Source organism: Miscanthus floridulus, chromosome 1 (assembly GCF_019320115.1).
Source record: "Miscanthus floridulus cultivar M001 chromosome 1, ASM1932011v1, whole genome shotgun sequence".
In the NCBI taxonomy this organism is placed as follows: domain Eukaryota; kingdom Viridiplantae; phylum Streptophyta; class Magnoliopsida; order Poales; family Poaceae; genus Miscanthus; species Miscanthus floridulus.
Window position 1 is genome coordinate 27352685 of NC_089580.1, and position 23601 is coordinate 27376285.

Here is a 23601-nt window from a genome sequence, read left to right on the forward strand (position 1 = left end):
GGAGCGCTGTGACTGATTCAGGTCTCTTATAGAGGAGCTTGTCCCATAGGACATCGTGGAAGCGGAGACCAGTGATGAAAGCCTCGATTGCCTCGTTGTCGGAGATTGACGGGACCTTGATGCGCATCTCCGAGAAACGCCAGACGTACTCGTGTAGTGGCTCATCTTTCCGGTCTCGAATCCACTGCAGATCATATTTGTTGCCGGGTTGCTCGCAAGTGGCAATGAAGTTGTTGATGAAAGCTTGCTTGAGCTCTTGCCAAGAATCAAAGTAGTTCGCCAGCAAGCTGACCAGCCATTGGTGACCTGCATGACTGACAGCAACTGGGAAGTAGTTAGACATGACGTGCTCATCAGCCATGGCTGATCTACACATGGTTTCGTAGAGCTTGACCCATAATTCAGGGTTCTCCTTGCCGTCGTACTTCTAAAGTTTTTCGAGCTTGAAGTTCTTGGGCCATATGACTTGGCGAAGGTGCGGAGTAAACTGCTTTAAACCCGGAGGGCCATGGGTAGTATCATATTCCATACGGCGATAGCTTTCGTGGGATGCACGATCGTTGGCTCTTTGGTTGATGCGATCACGCAGATCACGTTCTCCGAGGTAATGGCAGAGATCGTTATTGCCATCACGGCGATCTCGGTTGCCACCCTGATTAACCCTGTGACCGTGGTTATCACGGTGATTATCGTGGTTGTCTCAGTGGTTGTCGTCCCGGAAGTCACGACGGTTGTCATCCCGACGGCGGTTGTCGTCCCGACCACCATCATGGCCATCGTTTCTGCCTTGACGGTTGTCTGATGGGTCGTTGTTGCGCGAGCCATGTTGGTTGGGTGGCTATGAGCGACTTGAGTACTGGTGGCTGTGGCTTGATTCAACTGAGACGGATGGAGCCCAGGCTTGATTTACAATCTTTGCGGTCTGGGCCATAGCAGTCGTCAGGTAAGATTGTATATCATCATGAACTGCCTATGTTTCTAGGGTGTTGGGTAGTCGTTGCATTGTCGCCATAGTAATAGCTATGTTGGCGCTTGGAGTCCTAAAGACTTGCTTGTCCCCCACCCTATCAAAGGCATTGTTAAGGTTGCGTGGCTGGACCCTTATGCGTCGCGCCTCCTCTTCTGCCTCAGCTTCGATTTGTCGGCGATTAAACCGATCAATATTGTGTGCTTCGCGTGCTAGCCTTTCTTGTTCCATTTCATCGACTACCAATGGTTCATCATTACTGACAACATTGATCAAGTCTCCTCGCCTTGGTGGGAAGGATGGGAATCGCGGGTATCCCGGGGCGTGGTCTAGGATATCTAGATCGTATTCAACGACTTCATCGTCATGATGCTGGAGCTTGGTGTGAACGGAGGCATTAGATGCGATGTCGGACGAAGAGCTTGAGCCACCCTCTTGAACTGTGTGGACTGATCCTTCTTGATAATCCTCAATCTGGACCATGTTGACGAAGTTGCGTAGGCCATAGAGCTGGGCCTAGTGGTTCTCCATCAAGGCTTCATACTCGGAGAGCCAGAGACCCATCGCAGGGGCTGGTCGGCGACGAACAGAGCGCCCTTCAGGAGTCGATGTGACCACAAGATCCGTATCGAGTCATGCAGGATGACTGGCCTGAGCTGGTCAGGTAGATCTGTTGTGGGTAGTAGTTACCTGCTCATTAGGTTGACTTTGAATCGAACTTACCAGAGCCAGGGTTTTGGCAAGTTTGGTACCGACCCGATCGATGGAGTCGAGCAGGTCGGTGTTGTCGATCTGCCTCCCTTTGTAGTGAGGAAGCGGACGATAGGTTGTCGGCGTGGCTGAAGACAATGCTGGCATGGTCGGAGCCAGATCCTCCATGGTCAGAGCCGTAGCCGATGTAGGTGAAGCAGTGGTCGATGCAGATTGAACCTGCGCCTCCTTCGGGGTCATGGCAATGAAGTCGTCGGAGCCAGTGGTCCAGGTGATCTGGCCGATGGTGAATGTGAGGCCGCTCGATGTAGCCACAGAACCAGGGATGATGACCATCTTGTTCACCTGGAGAGCAGTATGCATACCCCCTACCTAGCGCGCCACTGTCGACGAAATATGGTCGGCAGTCTACCTAGGGGTATGCCTAAGGTAGTAGATTATCGGCAGACAGATGTGCAAGCTACAAACAAGATGGTGACGCAAGACAGACACAAGATTTTATCCAGGTTCGGCCGCCGTAAAGACATAATACCTATGTCTTGCGTCTGATTGTATTGTTGTATGTCAATGAGAGATGTTTTTTAGAGGGGTCCCCTGCCCGCCTTATATAATCCGGGGGGCAGGGTTATAGATCTGAAAACTAATCCTAACTAGTTACAATTGTCATAGGTGGCCGGATAAGGATTCCTATTCTAACCGACCAGGATCTTGCTTGATCTCCAAATCTGCCTTGATTCCTTACATGGGACTCCGAACAGATTGGCTGGGCCGCGCGTCGGCTTCTAACGGGCCGAGCCCTTTGGTCTGGGCCAGCCCAGGCCTAGCCGTAAGGGTATAGGGGTTAATACCCCCACACTGCCCCTCCATTAGGGTTCGGGTTTTGCTTAGATTATTCTGTCAAGAACAGTTTCACCGTTCATCGGTTTGTGAGACCCCAACTTCGTGAGATAATCATTCATCTGCAATTTAGTTGTGTTCTTTCTTGTTCTTGCTTGTGTTCTTCATTGCGTAGGCAAGGATTAGCCTTCTTGGCAAGGTTAACCTAGTCCGTGACTTGGTTGATAACCAGAGGAGCTATGGTGCTAAGATTGCAGGGTTCGATCTTTCGATCTGAAGCCGGATCGGTGTGTCATTCTCCGCCACAATGATAGTTACCATCACCTGACGGAAGATCGGGATCCTCGTCTCCATTAAGTGGTAATCAGAGCTAAGGTATACCATCAGGTTCACTTTTATTCCCTAGCTTTGAGTGTTTCGCATTCGTCCCATAGTCCAGTGCCATACTCGTTTTTCCTGTCCTAGAACCTTCCGCGTCATAGCCTTTGCATATTTCAGTTTCAGAGTCCGTCGTGTTGAGTTTGTGTCCTGGTCGAGATTTTGTTGCTAGTTAGGTCATGTTAGAGTCCAGTTCGTGTGTTTTCCCCCATTGTTTCTATCAAATCTTTGCTGTTGTAACCATTTTTGTGCACATTGTTCTCGTTCTGTCCTCTAATTCGGAGCTAATTCTTAAAACTGGTCTAGTTTTCGCATACGAACTCCGATTTCAACGTTCCATATATCAAAATCGATCAGAAAATTTTTTTAAATCTGTCCATCCCCGTAGTATTGGTGTTTGAAAATTTTAGATTGGTCAAAAAGTGGTCACAAGATCCTCTTTTCGTGGTCACAAGGTTTTTGTCGATTTTGAGCAAGTTTTCTGAAAATTCCACAGGCCACATCTTACACTTGTTTGCGCTCATATTTTCTATAGTTACTTCTTTTGTGCTCCTAAGTAAAGGAAAATATCAAAAAAATAAAATAAAAAAGTAGAAATTTCCTAAAAAACCAACCACAGCCCAAAAAATAGAAAAAAAGAGAGGGGCAAAAGAGGAACAATATCTAGAGGTGCACATAGAGAAGACCAAAGTGAGTTGTGTTAGCATGTGCTATCTGGTTTCTTTGTTTGTGTTGCTATTTTCATCCACCATACTTATTTTTCATACACCTATCACCTTGCTATCCACCATACTTTTGTCACACCTGGTACTTGGAACATTTTAGACCAGTAACGAGAACAAGTACTTTGGACTATAATTCACCATTACTTTCTGTTACTGACTTATGTGCCAGATATACATATTACTCTTTGTGTGCCTTCCAAGCTCCACAAACTCTTTAGATTAGTACAGACAAAGGGCCTTGCAATCTCGGTACCACTGCCTCACAGGTATCACGAACCAGCCACCGGTTGTACCGCCCACTGCTTATGTTGATAAGAACTTTATAAGAGCTTGGTAAGACGCTTCCACTTGCTATGGAAAGTGACACCACTACAACCACATAGTCATTTGGTAGGGATAACTTTCACCGTTTGTTCCTGTTTTTGTGTTTTCAATGGTAGGAGGTGAACAGACTAGAGATAACAATCCTAAGGGTTTCAACGAGTGTGTCAGTCAAGAGCAACTACAAGCTGTTGTAGAGGATGCCCAAAAAAGGATGAATGAGACCGTTAGGAAGGCCGTCACTGACGCACTCATTGAACTCAACATTGGCAATAGTATGGGGAGATTGGACAAGCGAATTTCCATGCTAACCGACAAGGTTACTGAGTTGGAAACCTTTGTGGTAGGCAACAACGACGTCTCTGACAGCAACACCGATGGTCAAGACACGGTGTATGTTGCCAACAGGAGCATAGGTCGAGAAGCTTTCCAACAAGAGAGATTACGACAATGTCTTCACCGCAACACGACAGGTATGGGTGGTGTCCACCACCATCACCATTAAGGTAATAATCACCGTGTGCCCAATGATCCTTATACTAAAATTAAGTTCACAATACCATCTTTTTTGGATCATTATGATGCTGAGGGATATCTTGATTGGGAGATGATGGTAGAACAAAAGTTTAGTGCACACCTTGTACCTGAGCAGCATAGAGTTAGACAAGCTACTAGTGAGTTTAAGGATTTTGCCATTATTTGGTGGAATGGGCTAGCTGCACATAATGCTTTACCTGGTACATGGGAAGAACTTAAGGTAGCTATGCGTGATCATTTTGTTCCTCTTTCTTATCATAGAGACTTACGTAAGAAATTGATGCGTTTAGAACAAGGAGATAAATCTGTACAGGATTACTATGGTGAGCTCCAAAAGGGATTGATGCGCTATAGTGTTGTGGAGGGAAACGAAGATGCCATTTGTCGTTTTTATTCGGGTTTGAGGTGTGAGATTCAGGACATTGTTGATTATAAAGAATTTAACACTGTCAACCAGTTGTTTTAGTTTGCTATGCTTATAGAAAAGGAATTGCAGGGGCGTGAACAGTAGGGCAAGAGCAAGGTCAGCACCAGCACATACACGCCATGCTCGGCACCATCTTCGGGGCTGACCAAGCCAACCACTTTTCGGGCGCCTCCACCAGCGAGCAAGCGACCAGCAACCTCTGGAGTTTCCGCTACACCAAAGGCACCTCCCGCACGACCTTCAGATTTAGGTAAAAATTCTTTGCAGGTGCCTACCAAGAGTTCCTCATCTGTTGCATCGATGGGACACACTTTAGGTATTCAATGCCACCACTGCCATGGCATTGGCCATGTGTAGAAGGATTGCCCAAGTCAGCGGGCATATATTGCTATAGAAGATGGTTACATCAGCACCTCTGACATTGAGGATGAAGAAGACCAAGATGCAGATGAGGAGGATGGCGAAGTCCTTGGTGATGAGGCCACGATGTCCTATAGGAGCATCATTGTACAGCGGGTGCTCAGCTCACAAGTCCAGCAACCCAAGAAGCTACAACGCCATAACTTGTTCTAGATTTTCTTCGTCATCAGCGACCGTCGAGCACGTGTCATTATTGATGGAGGTAGCTGCAACAATTTAGTGAGTTCTGATTTGGTCAAGAAGCTTGGCTTGACCACACGCCCACACCCACATCCATACCATATTCAGTGGCTAAATGATTCTGGTAAAGCAAAGGTAACACAAACTTGCAGAGTTTCATTTTCCATTGGTTCTTATGCTGATTCTGTTGATTGTGATGTGGTACCTATGCAAGCTTGTTCACTCTTATTGGGTCGTCCTTGGGAACATGATAATGATGCTACACACCATGGTAGAAGTAATAAATATACTTTTGTGCATAAAGGAAAGAAAATTACTTTGGTACCTTTGACCCCTGCTCAAATTGTACAAGCTGATAGAGAATGCGCTGCTAGTTTCAATGATGTTCAATCTGAAAATCAGCAAGTTGCTAATTCTATTTTCCCACCTAAAAAGGATAAGTCTACATCTATTTCTAAGGCTGAGGGGATTAAATTGAAGGGTGGTGTTATGCTAGCAACAAAATGTGACTTTGGTGAAAATTTTTATGATGATATTTGCTATGCTTTGGTATGCAAATGAGCTATATTTTTGCTTGATGATATTGTTAGCTCGGTAGCTCCTGCTGTCACTAACCTTTTGCAGGAGTATGAGGACATTTTTTCAGCTGAGATACCCCTGGGGCTGCCACCTATGAGAGGGATAGAGCATCAAATCGATTTGATTTCGGGAGCGACCTTGCCCAACCGAGTTGCCTATCGAACCAATCCTGAGGAGACTAAGGAAATTCAGCGGCAAGTCCAAGATCTTTTGGACCACGGGTATGTATGTGAAAGCCTTAGTCCTTGTGCTGTTCCTATACTTTTGGCTGCTAAGAAAGATGGAACTTGGCGTATGTGTGTTGATTGTAGAGCCATCAATAATATTATTATTCGGTATCATTATCCTATTCCAAGGCTAGACGACATGCTTGATGAGTTGTGTGGTTCTATAATTTTCACTAAGATTGACTTACGAAGTGGCTACCACCAAATTAGAATGAAACTTGGAGATGAATGAAAAACTGCGTTTAAAACCAAATTCGGGTTGTATGAGTAGTTAGTAATGCATTTTGGTTTGACAAATGCACCTAGCACTTTCATGCGCTTAATGAATGAGGTTTTAAAAGCTTTTATTGGTCATTTTGTAGTAGTTTACTTTGATGATATATTGATTTACAGCAAGTCTTTTGATGAACATATGGATCACTTACGTGCTGTTTTTAATGCTTTACGTGATGCACGTCTATTTGGTAACCTTGAGAAGTGCATCTTTTGCACGGATTGAGTTTCTTTTCTTGGCTATGTTGTAACTCCACAGGGAATTGAGGTGGACGAGATGAAAATTGAAGCCATAAAGAACTAGCCGGTTCCCTAAACCATCACACAGGTGAGGAGTTTTCTTGGTCTTGTAGGATTCTACCGCCGCTTCGTCAAAGATTTCAGCACCATTGCTGCCCCATTGCATGAGTTGACAAAGAAAGGAGTGGTGTTTCATTGGGGAGAGGTACAAGAGGAGTCCTTTGACACTTTGAAGGACAAGCTTACACACGCACCATTGCTGCAACTTCAAAATTTTGGTAAGACTTTTGAGCTAGAATGTGATGCTAGTGGAGTTGGCATTGGTGGTGTTTTGATGCAAGATGGTAAACTAGTTGCTTACTTTAGTGAAAAATTGCATGGTCCTGTTCTTAATTATTCCACGTATGATAAAGAATTGTATGCACTTGTTCGTTCTTTAGAGACATGACGTCATTATTTGTGGCCTAAAGAATTTGTTATTCATTCTGATCATGAATCGCTTAAGTATCTTCGCTCTTAAAATAATCTGAATCATAGGCATGCTAAATGGGTTGAATTTATTGAATCTTTTCCTTATATTATCAAACACAAGAAAGGGAAGGATAATGTGATTGTTGATGCTTTGTCTAGAAGATATACATTGTTGTCCCAACTTGATTGCTGGATTTTTGGTCTTCAATCCATTAAAGAACAATATGTGCTTGATCCTCTTTTGGACCGTGGGTATGTATGTGAAAGCCTTAGTCCTTGTGCTGTTCCTGTACTTTTGGCTCCTAAGAAATATGGAACTTGGCGTATGTGTGTTGATTGTAGAGCCATCAATAATATTACTATTCGGTATCGTCATCCTATTCCAAGGCTAGACGACATGCTTGATGAGTTGTGTGGTTCTATAATTTTCACTAAGATTGACTTGCGAAGTGGCTACCACCAAATTAGAATGAAACTTGGAGATGAATGGAAAACTGCGTTTAAAACCAAATTCGGGTTGTATGAGTAGTTAGTAATGCCTTTTGGTTTGACAAATGCACCTAGCACTTTCATGCGCTTAATGAATGATGTTTTAAGAGCTTTTATTGGTCATTTTGTAGTAGTTTACTTTGATGATATATTAATTTACAGCAAGTCTTTTGATGAACACATGGATCACTTACGTGCTGTTTTTAATGCTTCACGTGATGCACGTCTATTTGGTAACCTTGAGAAGTGCATCTTTTGCATGGATCGAGTTTCTTTTCTTGGCTATGTTGTAACTCCACAGGGAATTGAGGTGGATGAGATGAAAATTGAATCCATAAAGAACTAGCCGGTTCCCTAAACCGTCACACAGGTGAGGAGTTTTCTTGGTCTTGTAGGATTCTACCGCCGCTTCGTCAAAGATTTCAGCACCATTGCTGCCCCATTGCATGAGTTGACGAAGAAAGGAGTGGTGTTTCATTGGGGAGAGGTATAAGAGGAGTCCTTTGACACTTTGAAGGACAAGCTTACACACGCACCATTGCTGCAACTTCAAAATTTTGGTAAGACTTTTGAGCTAGAATGTGATGCTAGTGGAGTTGGCATTGGTGGTGTTTTGATGCAAGATGGTAAACTAGTTGCTTACTTTAGTGAAAAATTGCATGGTCCTGTTCTTAATTATTCCACGTATGATAAAGAATTGTATACACTTGTTCGTTCTTTAGAGACGTGGCGTCATTATTTGTGGCCTAAAGAATTTGTTATTTATTCTGATCATGAATCGCTTAAGTATCTTCGCTCTCAAAATAATCTGAATCATAGGCATGCTAAATGGGTTGAATTTATTGAATCTTTTCCTTATATTATCAAACACAAGAAAGGGAAGGATAATGTGATTGCTGATGCTTTGTCTAGAAGATATACATTGTTGTCCCAATTCGAGTCTGCCTCGGCCTCCAGGACCAGTCTGCCTTAAACTGGTCACCCAGGACGCATCCGGACTTCGTTTTCAATGATCCATATATGGATGGAAAGCTAATTTGATAAGGAAGCCAATCCAAGTGGTTTCACGTCAAAAGCTATTCGGAATCAACGGGAATCATCAAAACAAGTTAGCATCCAAAATCTGCTAGGGTGCTGCGACACCGTCTTTTGGTCTGTTGGACCATGTATCGAGTTTGGGCCCATTAGGGGCGCGTCCAGGGGTCTTGCATGACCCTAGAGTATTCATAAACAGCCACCGCCCCTCCATTAGGGTTCGGGTTTTGCTTAGATTATTCTGTCAAGAACAGTTTCGCCGTTCATCGGTTTGTGAGACCCCAACTTCATGAGATAACCATTCATCTGCAATTTGGTTGTGTTCTTTCTTGTTCTTCCTTGTGTTCTTCGTTGCGCAGGCAAGGATTAGACTTCTTGGTGAGGTCAACCTAGTCCATGACTTGGTTGATAACCAGAGGAGCTGTGGTGCTAAGATTGCAGGGTTCGATCTTTCGATCTGAAGCCAGATCGGTGTGTCATTCTCCGCCACAACGATAGTTACCATCACCTGACGGAAGATCGGGATCCCCGTCTCCATTATAGGTGGTCGCTTGTCCAATTAAGAAACCATGGAATCATACGAAGATTAATAATTGGCGACCGGGTGGGATCCTCGGTTGTTGTTGTTAATGACTCAGGCTTGGCCTGTGTTTTGATCCTGTCTGTGTCAATTAAGGACCGCTTCATTGTTGGACCTCTGTTGAGATTGAACGTACCTTCACATAACAGCTGGATAACTCGTTCCAACTGTGAAACCAAATAGCTCGTTCGAGATGAGTCATTAGACCGTTAGCATTTCTAGGAGGGGAGCCTGACGGAAGGGGATTGGTCCAAGACCATGTTTGCTACAGGCTACGAGCTGCGGGCAATTCATGTGAGGATGCAGGATCATGAGTTTTGTGAAATGGTCCAAACTCATCACCGAATGGAGTGAACAGTGACTCACACGAGTGTTGCTAGCTCATGGGGGTGTGATACGGGCTTTACCCAGTTGGTGTAATCGATTCGAATTGTCGTCTCTCCCGGTTAGTGAGAAACTTGGTCACTGTCCAGCAGTCGTAGTAAATACTTGGCATATGATGTTGACAATTATTGAATTATGATTGGTTACTATTATCTATAAATGGGCACTATTCTTTATAATTGATTACTATTCTCTATAATTCAATTATATGGTGTAAGATAGTGCTGATGTAGTTCTAAATAGCTCAATATTAAATCCTGCAGCTAAAATTTGAAAGTAAGGATTACTTTAGTAAGCTCTTTTGCAAAGTATTGCTATCCAACTCACACCACCATATATAGCCTTACATATCCTTAGAGTCTTTTTTTTGTTCTCTGTCGGGTAAGTCTTGCTGAGTATAATTAAGTACTCAGGGTTTTATTCCCTCCGTTGTAGGTGACACTGTGTACGAAGGTTATTGTATCACTTGCTTTAGTCCCGCGATGGACACCAATGAATAAAGGCCAACGGGCATGGCCGTATTCTATACTACTTTACTTTGCTTTTGTTGGAGGTGTTTGATAAACTGGCAATGTATTTAGACTTATGACAATAATGTAGTTTCAAAACTATGTTGCTCTCTTGTATCATATTTGAACTCGGTATTGTAATAAATATTGTGAACTCAGTTTGTATCATAAACTTCCGCTGTGAACACTATGTATTATGATGCATGTTCCCTTAATCATGTACGATCTTTGTTGTGAAGTTGATTTATTGAGACCCTTCGTGGTACTCAACGGACTACCGGGTTTATATGAGTGACGGTATGCGTGTGTCAACGTGTTTAATGGGGACCGTCATACTTAATCTTATATGAATTGGGCAGTTCTATCACAGGGACCAATGGAATTGATGGCCGACGATTTATGGGACGTCTCATGTGAGGCACAGCCAAACTCCACGTTGATTGGGGAGGATATCAGGTTCCATTCGAATTACCCATCGACCCTGTCGAGGCGCACCGCTCCGACCACGTGGTTATGGTGGACGAGCCTCTCCCCACGTGGGGTGAAAACTAAACCCCGCCCGTAACAAGGAGGCATGACCCTCTGGGAACAAAAAACAGTAGTAGAAGGAAGCCAGGGCCCGGTCTGAGTGGTCCCGATAAATGGGACTGGGCCATGGCCAGCACCATCTCACGACCCAAAAGAAGCGACCTAAGGCCGGACCTAGGGCTGGCAATCTCTTGAGGGAAGTCATCACCATGGGTAGCTAAAAAAGTTATGCAACAGCATCTTCCTCGTGAAGTGACGCTCCAGCTCGCGGACACTCAGGAGGAGAGGTCCAAGGTTGCTCAACGACCTCATCGCCCTACATGGCAAAAGGCTAATGACTCACCTAAGGTCTGCATCCCCCAGCTCGTAGACACTTAGGAGGAGAGGTCCAAGGTCGCTCGATGACCTCATTGCCCTATGCGGTGAGAGACTAATGACTCACCTAAAGCCTACACCCTCCAGCTCGTAGACACTCAGGAGGAGAGGTCTAAGGTCACTTGATGACCTTGTCGCCCTACGCGGTGAGAGGCCAATGACTCACCCGAAGCCTGCAATACTCTAACTTGCGAACACCCAAGGAGAAAGACCCAAAGCCATGATCTGTGCAAAAGAAAAAGTAAAAGCCTAGTCAAATGCAACCTAGGAGCTCGAGCAAAGCTGCCCAGCAACCTCGCACAACGATAGAACAATGGCCCTCATGGGAAACCATTAGTCAATGAGCCCGAATCTAGTCAAAATGGCTTGGGGGCTCATCATAGCTTTAAGCCCCAAACAACTCTGGATGGGGGATTCCTTGAGCTTTCATTCATATCCTATATGATTACAAAGCGATGTGTAGGCAATCCACACAACAAGGAATGAAGAAACTAATGCCACCACACCCTAGTGGTGGTATCACTGAAAGGCCCATGGGGAACAACACTATAGGGGAGGCGAGACAAAGCAAAAAATGAACTCGCAAACCCTCCTGTAGTGTCACAACCTCGGGAATGAGGCACGAGGAGGAAGAGAGCGGCAGGACTGCCTAGCTCCAACAAGAATCTTGGAAACCATCCCGGCACCAAGATGGAGCAAAAGGGAGGCCAAAGTGCAGCCATGTCACAAAGGTTGCACTGTCCCCTACAAGGTAGCCACGCCCTCTTTCGTTCCTCCGCTCGCAAGATCCCTTCTAGCATCGATCACTAGAACGGCAGCCATGTCACAAAGGCTGCACTGTCCCCTACATGGTAGCCACGCCCTCCTTCATTCCTCCGCTCGCAAGATCCCTTCTAGCATCAATCACTAGAACGGACAACGGCCGCCATCGACCACCACAAACTACCCCTAGTGGGTCACATGCTCAAGAACCACACGACCCTCTCCAAAATTTTCCCCTCTTCAAAACTCAGTCTCTCGAAGAAGCCAGGGGTGGTTGAAGTGGAAAAAGAGCCTTTTATAAAGACCAAGGGAGGACTAAATAGCCTAGGACCCCTTCGCCATGCGATGAGCCAAGGGAGGCCTCGGCCCACACCAGACGCCCACGAGAGGTCGAGAAAATTGAGATCTTCCTAAAGGTAGGAACGATATAGCGTCGACGAGTATGCTTGGCTCCGCCTAGATCACGAACCCCGATACATAGCCCACTGGCGTAGCAAGGTTCGACAGCCATGTACCGTGTTGCTAGGATGTCCTAACAAAATGCAATGGCAACCCGCCGTATTAAAGGCACCAACCCGCAATGGGTCGAGCAACAAAGCTCGAGCGGGCCACAATCACGAACCGAGCACCAAATGTGCAAGCATACCAGCGCTTTCATGACCACCGACCCACGCTCTAATGCACACACATACCAGCACTTTCACGATCACTTCATGATTGCAAAAACGCTCAGGGGCTACTATCGGGTTATAACCCCTAGGTGTATCAAGGCACCGATTAGTTAGCAGGCCATATGCCCCGTAGCACAATAGCTAGCAAAGGCCTAAACGACCGAGGCCCAGCAAAAGCCGAGCAGAGTAGGCTAGACACTAATGCCAAGGGCGATCATGACCCCTTCCTCCAACATTAACCGCGTGACACTCAAATGCGTGACCTCTCCGCCGTCATGACATGCCCGCTCTGACAAAGGCAAGCATGCCGCACTGGCCCCACAAGGACCAACATGACAGCAGTCACCATGGTCCGGTCAGACACCATCCTTGTGCCACGCTGCACCAACAAAACAACACCGCGCAACGGTGGCAACGGGTACAAAAACCACTGTCTAAATACGAACCAACAGGACGCACGTACGATCCCACCCACTATGGGATAGGATCCATGACAAGGGTCTCGACCTAGAGACCTTCCTGACTGGTGGAGTGCCCTAACCCTAATGATCAGGGTAGTGGCCCTCAGCCCTAGGAAGCAACTAGGCAAACAATGACCTAGGACAGCCACCTACTACGGGTATGACGCCCTAGGGAACCTAGAGACGACGGTGAAGACCATGATGGATATCGCATTACACAGGACAGCTGACAAACTATCACCATGGCTATAGCGCTACCACGACCAGCATAGTAGCAGCACGTCAAACCCTACCACGATGTGGCCATAAGACCATGATGATAGCCACAACCAGACAAGCTCCACAAGATGGCATAGCTTACACGTCAAGTTAGTTAGGACCTCCCTCAGGCTATCGACCCTTTGGTTGGGGGAACCTACTCTTTGTATCAAGCCCTGGCCCTAAACTCTATATAAGGGCAGACATGGCACGCATCTGGGGACATCTTCACATTCCTCATCCTCTACCATTCCATTCATTTACCATAGCAGTAGGGCTCCTAGAACTTCCCTTCGGGCTGCCCCTCATCTAGCATAGGTTCTACTACCTCTTTCACCATTCTTGCACCCCCATTGTAAGAACTTTAGAGCATTCAAGTGAGGAACATGCACTCAATCATCTCTAAGACTAGACGTAGGGCCCTGGCTTGAACCAATATAAATCCTCATGTCTATTAGATGCTACCATCGTCTTCCTAGAGCAGCGCAACAATCATATAAATTTACTAGTCTAGTTTATGAAACACTGACACTAATCAACCCGAAATGTGGTGCCAATTAGGAGGTCTATGCCCAGGCAACCGAGCGGTGACAGCGCCGCTTGTGTGCACCCATGTCATCGTTCGGTGGGAACAACTCACGATGTGCCTGCATATTACCGGGGTCATCACTGTAGATTTCTTTGTATGTCTTTTATGGCCAACGTGGATGGAGATGACATCCCACTGGTTAGTCCTAGAGGCTTCAAGACAAGGTGCTCACCTTGCTTGGACACTAGGATATGTGACAGACTCTACGCCGCTATCCGCTTGCTCCTCTTGGGGAGCGCGGGCGGTGGATGTCCGACGTGGAACGTATCCTCTCTGGGCAGCTCCAAGAGAGGCGGCTACCTTACCTTTGTGACTCGCTCGGTGAAGCGCTTGAGGCACTATCGGTGGGAGGCGTCTAGGGGATGGAGTATGGTTGACGGCATCCATGGCAGCCATGACCATTGCGTCTCCTATGGTGGCAACCCCAACCACAAGGCTCGCCTTAGCATCCATGACGTCGGGATGTCCCCCTATGGTGGCATGACCTATGGTGGCGCCTGCAAATGCGACGATGGAGGCGAGTCCATCATCCATTGTATAGTCTTCGCTAGAGAACGAGTGTCCACCAGCGATGCACCCACTGCGTCCACTTCCTACGAGGCTGCCGCCGTAGTAGTTGAGCACCCAGACGTAGGTGCTCCTGCTAGGGTCTCATGGCGAGTGAGGAGGTGAGCTCCTTCAGCATTGGGTCAACCCACGTGGGAGGCCCTGAGCACTCGCCTAGCTCCAACGCCAGTGGATCTAGCGTGGTAGTAGGGAAGCAGCATGCAGCGGCAGCGTCATTGTTGTCGTAGTTGGCTGGCGCGCCTAAGCTGACGTCCCTCGCCGGCTTACTCCAGCGTCGCCACCATCATCGTTGGGTTCTGTTGGTGCCCCCATGCCACCCTACATGGCCCCATTTGATCTCGGTGGACCATCGTGGGGCGCATGCTAGGAAGCTGACGGGTTGCCGCTAGGAGCGGGGTGCCTTGGTCAGCCACCACCTTTTGCTGCAGAAGTCGTAGCATGCCTGGGTCGCTTGCAGTCCCTGGCAAGGTGGCGAAAGCCATGGCAGCATAGGCAATGTCGTGGCAACCAGCAAGTCACTACCTGGTGTGAGTAGGAAAGACAATTGAAGCATCTGTCGTGAAGCTCAACGGGTACCTTCTGGTTTGCAGAGGTTGCTTTGTGTCATGGCAAGGCTTAGCTAATGAGGCCACAAGTCATGCCTCCTGCCGAGGGGGATCTCTCGCCACCCATTGATGTTAGGGGTGGAGGCCCATCCACGGTGGCTGAGCAGGTAGGCCGTGCATCGGCTATGGTCATGTCTGGTTGCCCTTTCCCACCTTTGCCTAGGACCCTGTCGGCCTGCATCCACTTCACCATGACCTAGGAACATGATTGAATGAGTCTAGGTGCATGGCGGGGACACAGCTACCAGCTTCACCGAGCAACGAGTGGTGTCTAGGTAGCTGGGGGGTGGTCATCGTCGGATTCCTCGCCATTGGCATCCGCCCATTGGTGGTGCTTCGTGTGCCCTCCCACAGTGCTGCCTAGGTAGAATGGAGCCACATCCAAAGAGAGGGTGGGTGAGCTGGGGGCACCGGCAGCGGAGACAACCTCCTAGCCACGACGTGAAGACATGGGTGGCAGCGACGGTGGTCGTACGTCACGCTCCTCATCACCGCATGAAAGGATCTAAACAATGCCTAGAAAGGGGTGAATAGGCATATCAAAAAATTTCTACTTAATCTCAAAGTCAAATGTTAGCAACAGTCGGAAGTCCCGACAATTTGGGCCAAAACTTCCGACAGCCGGTAGTTCCGACGCAAACAGCCAGGAGTTCTGGCACCTACGTGAAAATCGCTACAAGGGCTAAAATGAACTTTGAGTGTGAGATATCTTACAACCCACTTTCTAGTGGTAAGGTGAAGCGTTGGGGTTGCTCCTTTGATGCCGAAAGCTCACCACTCCGTAGATCGAGTCCAAACCCTAAGAGAAACTTTGGGGAGAAAGAGAAACCAACAAGAACAAATATGATAGCATAAATTCCAACAACAACAAGCATGCGGGACACAAGGATTTATCCCGAGGTTCGACAACCCCACAAAGGAGCTCCTATGTCCTCATTGTTGAGGTGACAATAAAGGTTAGAGTCTCTTTCACCTCCTTACCTCTCTCAAGGAAACCATAAAAGTCACTTGAACTCTCCACTAAGAAATCAAGGGTAATACAAACTTCCTAAGGCTCTTCCACAAGATGGAAGCTCTTAGGCAATGCCTAGCCGGCTAGGAGCAAAGCTCCAAGAGTAATAGACACAAATCCAACCGGCTTGACGAAGAAATCAAGTGCTCAAGCTTGCCAAAGTGATTCTCTCACTCAATCCACTCTCCTTTCACTCAAGACCCTAGGAGAATCGAAGATTGGAGCAAAGGGGAGAGGAGGAGGGTGCCTTGAATACTTGGGAGCTATTTTGGACGAAGGTTGGTGAGCAATAAATGAGTGGGTGGTGGTTAGAAGAGAGGAGCGGGCTATTTATACTCATAGGCAAAACCAATCGTTTAGATCTGCATCGGAAGTTCCAACACAGATCGTCGGGACTTCTGGCTCTACTGTAGGACACTGTTCACGGTGTAGTCAACTGGGCTAGCTCAGTCATCATCGGAACTCCCGGTGACTACCAGGACTTCCGACAAACAAGTGAGCCAGGCGGCTAATTCCAAAGGTGTCGGGACTTCCGACTACCGGGACTTTTGGCTCGCGCTGGGACTTCCGACAGACAGCCAAGCCTGGTGGCTAAGTCCAAGAGCGTCAGGACTTCTTCGGGAGTTGGGATTTCTGACTGCCAGGACTTCCGGCTCGCGTCGAGACTTTCGGCAACCAAAAGCCCACAAACTATATCTAGGTGTTCATGAGGTGATTTTGTGTCTCTTTTTTTATTTTATTTTTATGCTTGAGCACTCTATCTTCCTCAGACCACCTAAACTTGTATCCCTCTTTATAGTACGACGAAACCTAAACTCAAAATAAGGATAAAACTTTGGAGAGCGCTTTGAGTTCGTCCGTCTTTTCAACTTTAAGAATTGAGGGATACCATTTCATCTTAGATCAGTTCTTTAAAACTTTCATGGGACTAAAGCTACAATATATCTCATTAAGATCTCATTAGTCCCTAATTTGGATGTCATCAATACACCAAAACCCATATAGGGGGCAAATGCACTTTCACTGCATCTCGCAGGGGAGGGGCGGACGAGCTCGAAGCGGAGTCGCCCATGGCAGCTAGCCGCGTCGGACTGACCTCTGGGCAGCCCGCTGCGGGCGGCAGCGGTTGCTCCCTATCACTGGCTTCTGCACATGGGTTAGGTGGCTGTGGGACCCTAGATCCAGACCCCACGCCCAACTGTAGGGTGGCCGCGGCACCAGCAACCGTCCCCTGCGGAGGAGGGGCAACCGCGGTGGAGTGGGTGGAGGGGTGCCGGCGACGTAGGGCGGCATGCGCAGCGCGAGGCATTGTTGACGAGGCGAGCACGGCTCCACAGTTGGACAAGGATGCGATGGCGTGGCCTGCCATCGGTGAGGCGGGGGGGGGGGGGGGTCTACATCCAACGACCAGCGTAGTGGACGTGAAGCAACCGCCGGATGAGGCAGGCACGGAGCCGCGGCCGGGCAACTGTTCCACACGCGGGAGAGGAGGGGAGGGGGCTGAGGGCGCAGTGGAGGGAGGAGAGGGAGAGGGAGATGGCGGAGCGGTGGCCGTCAATGCTAGGGTTTCAGTCGAGATGGGGAAAGGTTCCGCGGTCTCCCCGCCTTAATTTTTTTAATAAGAATTCAACTAGTTGTTAGCCAACTAGCTAGCTAGCTCATTTGGGCTAGTAACTAGCCATGTGTATCTAAACATGCCCTTAATACTATCCACAATCCACGCCCACCTTTTGGAAGGTTTCAAAGCTGATATGTAAAATCTCCTTAGATCAACAAGATGTTTCAAAGTTGAGAATAAAATCAGGTTAGATCAACATACACGGTTCTTCCTTCAAAATATCTATCATGACCAAGGACAATATCCTACTCCCTCCGTTCCAAATTATAAATCGCTTTGACTTTTTTGGTATATCTATTTTGCTATGCATCTAGATATAATAATATGTCTAGATACATAGTAAAATAGATGAACCAAAAAAATCAAAGCGATTTATAATTTGGAATGGAGGGAGTACATCTCTTCTAGTACTCTGTTTCAGTATTTTTTCGATACAATAACCGACGGAACAAGCTGTCCACAACTCCGAAGTTTATGGATTACACCCTCCGTCCCATAATAATAAGTGCGTTTCTGGAGTTCAATTTTTTTTTCTAAAATAAGGGCACATCTACATATGAGACAAATCAACTCTAGTTATCTTTTTTTATTTTCTCTCCTCCTAAAGCGCAATGATTACATCTTTATAGGGGTATATATGTAATTTCTCAGTAGCATTGATATTTTCACCATAATTCTAGAAGTACACTTATTTTTGGGACATATGGAGTACTTATCATGCGTGTGGACCTTGAAAACGATATGAGCAAATTTGTCTAGTAAAATAATCTTATACAACCCCGAAAAATAGTAGCGAAAATCGTACTTTCATCACCGTGTCCATGTGCAAAATGTCTTTTTATTCGTGCACCCATACATAATGTATTTTTCTCATTATCATAGGGAGAGTACACCGGAGACGTGACATAGCAAGGACGATGACCGCTATTGCCCCCCCCCCCCCCCCCCCCCCCCCTCTTTTTTTATTCGAAAGTGGCGACGGCTGCTTTAGACAGGTATATAGCACGGTTGCATTACATTTTTATTATGATTCTATTGCCACCAATTTTGTATCACAAGGTTATTATATACTAATGGTATAATCATTGGTTAAAGTTTTGTCCTAGCTCCTAACGAAATAAAACATGATTTACATTATTACACAGAGGAAGTGCTCTCTCTCTCTTGAAAGAGAGGAAACTAGAGCTTCATTTTATCATTAACATCCATGTTTACATCTATAAGTAGGAGAGAAGCCATCAAGAGCAAATACATGAGGCCATCTTCTAGAGTCCACAAGCTACTTTTTCCCAACACATGAGCGAGCCTCCTTATTTGAATCTGTACCCTTGTGCACAGAATGCTCAAATAAAAAACATGTTGGTCTGTGGATAATCATAGAAGGGCATCTCTCAAATATTATTGATATAAACATTTAAGTAGTCTGAAGCCACTTTTATGATTACGAATCCCATAATCTTCAGCAAATGCAAAAGCCGCGCCAACATTCATTTTGTGCAAACCACTCTCAAGATCAGGAGAAATCCATATATGAGCCTCTATAGCTTATCAGCCCTGCTTATCAGACATAGTACAATATTTTTTTCTCACAATAAATCAGCATCAGCCTGCTTGTCAGCCGTAGAAACTATCAACCGAACAGCTCTAGGTTTGGGCTTGGTATGGTCAGAAAGGCCCTGCTTCATTCATTTCTCAGAGGGGAACTGCTCTTCTCGATTGGGGCCAACCATTTCCCAAGCCCAGCTCGCCACTGCCCGTGTATCCCATGAGCTTTCTGGACTTCACCCGTTTACCGAGTTGACCGCCCGTGGATCCATTTCTGTTCGGAACGGAAATGGCCTAACAAAGGCCAATCAACAACGGCCCAACCGTGCGTCATCTTCCCGCCCGCCCACGCCGCGGCGCGCGCCCAAAATTTCCGCAAAGTCCCGCCCGCGGCTCGCCATTCCCTGATCCCCTCCCAAGTCCCACCCGGTCCCCGCCTCCTGCCGCCTAGGGTTCCGACGGCATCCTCGCCGACGCCGACCACCGCCGACACCTCCGCGATGTCGCAGCCCGTCACCCCGCGCCGCGCCACCCGCTCCTCCGTGGCCGATCCGGCCTCCCCGACCTCCCCGTCCGGATCCAGGCCCAAATCGACGCCCAGGCGCCAACCCGTCCCCACCGCCGCCGCGAAGGAGGAGGAAGGGGAGCACGAGCGGAGCACCATCGACGTGCTCCTCGAGGCGTTGCCCGGCCGCCGCGCTCAGGCGACGGACCTCCTCCGGCTCCTGGCGCCCGCGCCGGCGCTCCCGCTTCTGCTCCACGGGGGCGCCACCACGGGGAAGACGCGCGCGCTCCTCCTCGCTCTCCGCCACGTGCGCCCCCGCCCGCTGCGCGTCGCCTACGCCGCCCTGCGCTCCCTCCCGTCCCCTCGCGCCCTATTCGCCTCCCTCCTCACCCAGCTCAGCCCGCCTTCGTCGTCCTCCGCCTCCTCTCGCCTGCGCATCCCCGACAAGCCCTCGGACTTCGTCGCCGCGCTCCGCGACGCGCTTGCTGGCCTCTCCGCGCAGGGCGAGGCCGTGTATCTGGTGTTCGATAATTTGGAGGTTGTTAGGAGCTGGGACAAGGGCGGCCAACTTCTGGCTCTCCTTCTCCGCCTCTACGATCTCCTCTGGTTTCCGCAGGTCGTGCTCGTCTACGTGAGCAGCGCTACACCTGACGCGTACTACTCCATGACTGGCTCTATCGAGCCGAATCACATTTACTTCCCTGATTACACAGTGGACGAGGTCCGAGACATCCTGATGCGAGGCCATCCCAATCCGAAGCTGTACTCATCGTTCCTTAGGTAAGGCATTCATCAGTGATTCTGGCTTTTGTGCTAATTTGATCCTGGGTATGGGTCGAACCAAATACCAAGCAGTATATTTGACATGGGTATGCTAGTGCCTTGGGAGCATCGTTGGACTGTGATTACTCAATCGTGCTATTTCTTCTTTTTCATTCCTCTTCTTGTTTGGCAGTGTGGCGCTGAAGCCATTGTTCCGAGTAACAAGGAGGGTAGATGAACTGGTAGCTGCACTGGAGCCACTTTTCAGGAGGTACTGCGAGCCATTGGGGGATTTGAAGGCAGTTCCGGATGAGAGCATCAAAAGGAGGTTGTTTGAACATATACAGCCACATTTGGCTGTTGCCTTGAACGAGACATTCAGTGTTCCCACAAGGACTTCTGTGGATGAATGCAAGGACCGCAGTTCTGGTGGGAAGGCTAGGAGTAAAAGTCAGTTTGGCAGTGGGGATGGTTTGCCTACTGAATTGGAGTTCCACATGTCTGTGTCAGCGAAATACTTACTATTGTCAGCTTTCCTGGCTTCAAGGAACCCGGCTACTCTTGATGCAGCTTTGTTCGATTCAACTGGAGGGTCAGATAACCATAGGCGTAAGAGAAAGTATGCCACCTAATGCCATCTCTTGACTTGCCAACAGTCTAATCATTTTATTAGATGCTTACATCATTGTTCTTTGATGTAGGAGCTCTCAGGCGTCGATGAATATGAAGGACACCATGGCTGAAGAGATGCTTTTGAAAGGCCCTGGCACATTTCCTCTTGAGAGGCTCTTGGCTATATTTCAGTGCATCACGTCAGTGTCAGAAGATTATCTCGGTGATGTTGAATGTCCTGATAGTATGATGAATGGAAATGGAATGACTGGTTTGATGTCAGATGTTCTTTTGCAACTTTCAACACTTTGCAATTCTAATTTCCTCTCCAAAAGCGGGAGCTGCCCGCTAGAAGGCTCAGCTAGATATCGATCTAACATTGATGAAGATTTAGCACTCAAGGTGAGCACCTTGTAACATTCATCTGTAAGACACTGTGGCTGTATCATGATCATTTTGTGATTTCTTAATCTATTATTTACAGGTTGCCAGGAGTGTTGGTTTCCCCCTCTCGAAGTATATATACAGAAGATAGCCTTTGCAGCCTTAGCCTAGGCTGTAACAACTGTTGTTGTTGGCTTTAGACTATATTGGTATCTGATCTGTCTAGTTCCCATGATTGTAGGGCATCAAGGGATAAAGCAATTGCTATATGCTCCATCTTCTTCAGTTTTCTTGACTTCTTTCATCTTGTTTCTCAGTCAGATAATTAGTACTATCCAACCCTGGATCTAGTGGTAACTTAACATTCTGAGCTTTATTGAAATGTCTCGGAAGTAGCATTTTGTCAACAGCTCGTGCTTCAGAAAGAAAAGAACCATTAGCATCTGAATCAAGCAATGTTTAGTTAGATTACTAGATGTTCTTTTCTTCATGTAATGCCATCAGATCAACCTCTATTTTTGTGTGGCATAGCGGTACCATAATTCTGGAGGTGTTTGCTTCCCCGCCACAGCCTGCTAGCCTCAAGTGCGGCTCGCCACCAGCAGAAGGCTGCTGCTTGGTTCAGCGTTTGGACGTGGCAGCCACAGTCTTTCCCAGTTGAAAAATATGCCACAGCTGCGGCGCCGATTTCAACCACCACAGCTTAGGCGCTGCCACACTCGCCACCAAATGTGTGGCTGTGAACAAACCTGCCCTCTATCTGAAAAAGATCAGCGCCACTTTGTCCAAGTCCAATGTTGTCGTATTGATCTGTATTAAGTAATTACTCCATTCACGTTCATCATCTGCCTGATCTCACCACTTGAACTTCCAGTGGTATTGGTTAACATAGCGTTGTGCTGTTGAGGTGTTGCCTTTGGCAGCTGATTAAATCTTATGAATGCATTTTATTCTTTGGGACTAGAATGCCTTTGTCTATGCTTTACTTGAGATTATGCCACTTAAATAGGAAAATTCATATCATTATAGAAACTGGAAGTCATATGTCACAATCTTACACCAGTCTTCAATTCTTCATCAGTCAATTGAGCCACTTTTACTGCATCCTCAATTGTATGATTTTTTATATGTAATTAAGTGATAGATCAAATAATAGTACTTCAAATTACCTCTTTCTTCGCAGCTTATTGTGTTATTTGAAGGTGTAAATTTTCAGAAATGCATGTGTGTTTAAAGGAGCTCTTCCCAGTATTCAAGGCCTCCTACAGACAGTGGAAGATGAATGTGGCCTTTGGTGTTTGGCGGAGCGTCCAAGCTCTAGGACCTTCTCTCTAGGTTGTTTCCCCTTGAGTCGTAGACTCGGGATGTCATGCGGGCCTTTTTTAGTCCCCTAGCTGGGTGTCTGTTTTCTTCCTTTTTTTTTGGTTTGGTGTTTGGGGTGTGAGTTCAGGTGGGGCTCTTCTGCCTTGCCTTTGTTTTGTTTTGTGTGTTTCTCCTATTTAATGAAATGACACAGCTCTCCTGCGTAGTTCAAGAAAAAAAATTAGTGTATGTGACTTTCAATATAGCTATCAAAAGCAACACTTCCCTTATCTCCCTTAGTATCTGTTTGGAGTTGTACATTGTTATATGACTGTGCTCCTTGATGTACTGATTCACGGTGCTCATGCCATTCGAGTTAACTAGTACAGACAAGTATGATCCTTTCCGTGTAAGTCATTCTCTCTAGTGAAATATAATTTGAAATGCATATCCTACACATTTTTCATATTGTTGTGAAAATTCATTGAATCCTATATATCACAATCATTTTTCTGATCCATGATTACCTGATATTTTGGTAATAACAATTATAACTTTAAGTGAGTGATAGTATATGTGCTACAGTAGAATATATGTGATAAGAAGTGATGATTTATAATGCATAGGTTTACAACTGATGTGCCTTGTTCTATTGTCGGTTAGTTACACAGCATATTCGTATAACAGTATAACATATATACAATTCCATAGTACCTGTTTGACAATTATCCTAACAATTGTGTTTCACTATTACT

At 46.8% G+C, this 23601-nt stretch overlaps 1 protein-coding gene across 1 annotated transcript; it reads left to right on the forward strand.

Annotated features, from left to right (window-relative positions):
* The first annotated feature begins 19713 nt into the window (after positions 1 to 19713).
* On the forward strand, positions 19714 to 22689 carry LOC136476644 (origin of replication complex subunit 5-like). Its single transcript, XM_066474567.1, has 4 exons — positions 19714 to 20566; positions 20742 to 21167; positions 21250 to 21562; positions 21645 to 22689. The coding sequence occupies exons 1-4, from the start codon at positions 19782 to 19784 to the stop codon at positions 21693 to 21695; spliced, it is 1575 nt and encodes a 524-aa protein (XP_066330664.1). The 5' UTR covers positions 19714 to 19781; the 3' UTR covers positions 21696 to 22689.
* Positions 22690 to 23601: the final 912 nt, after the last annotated feature.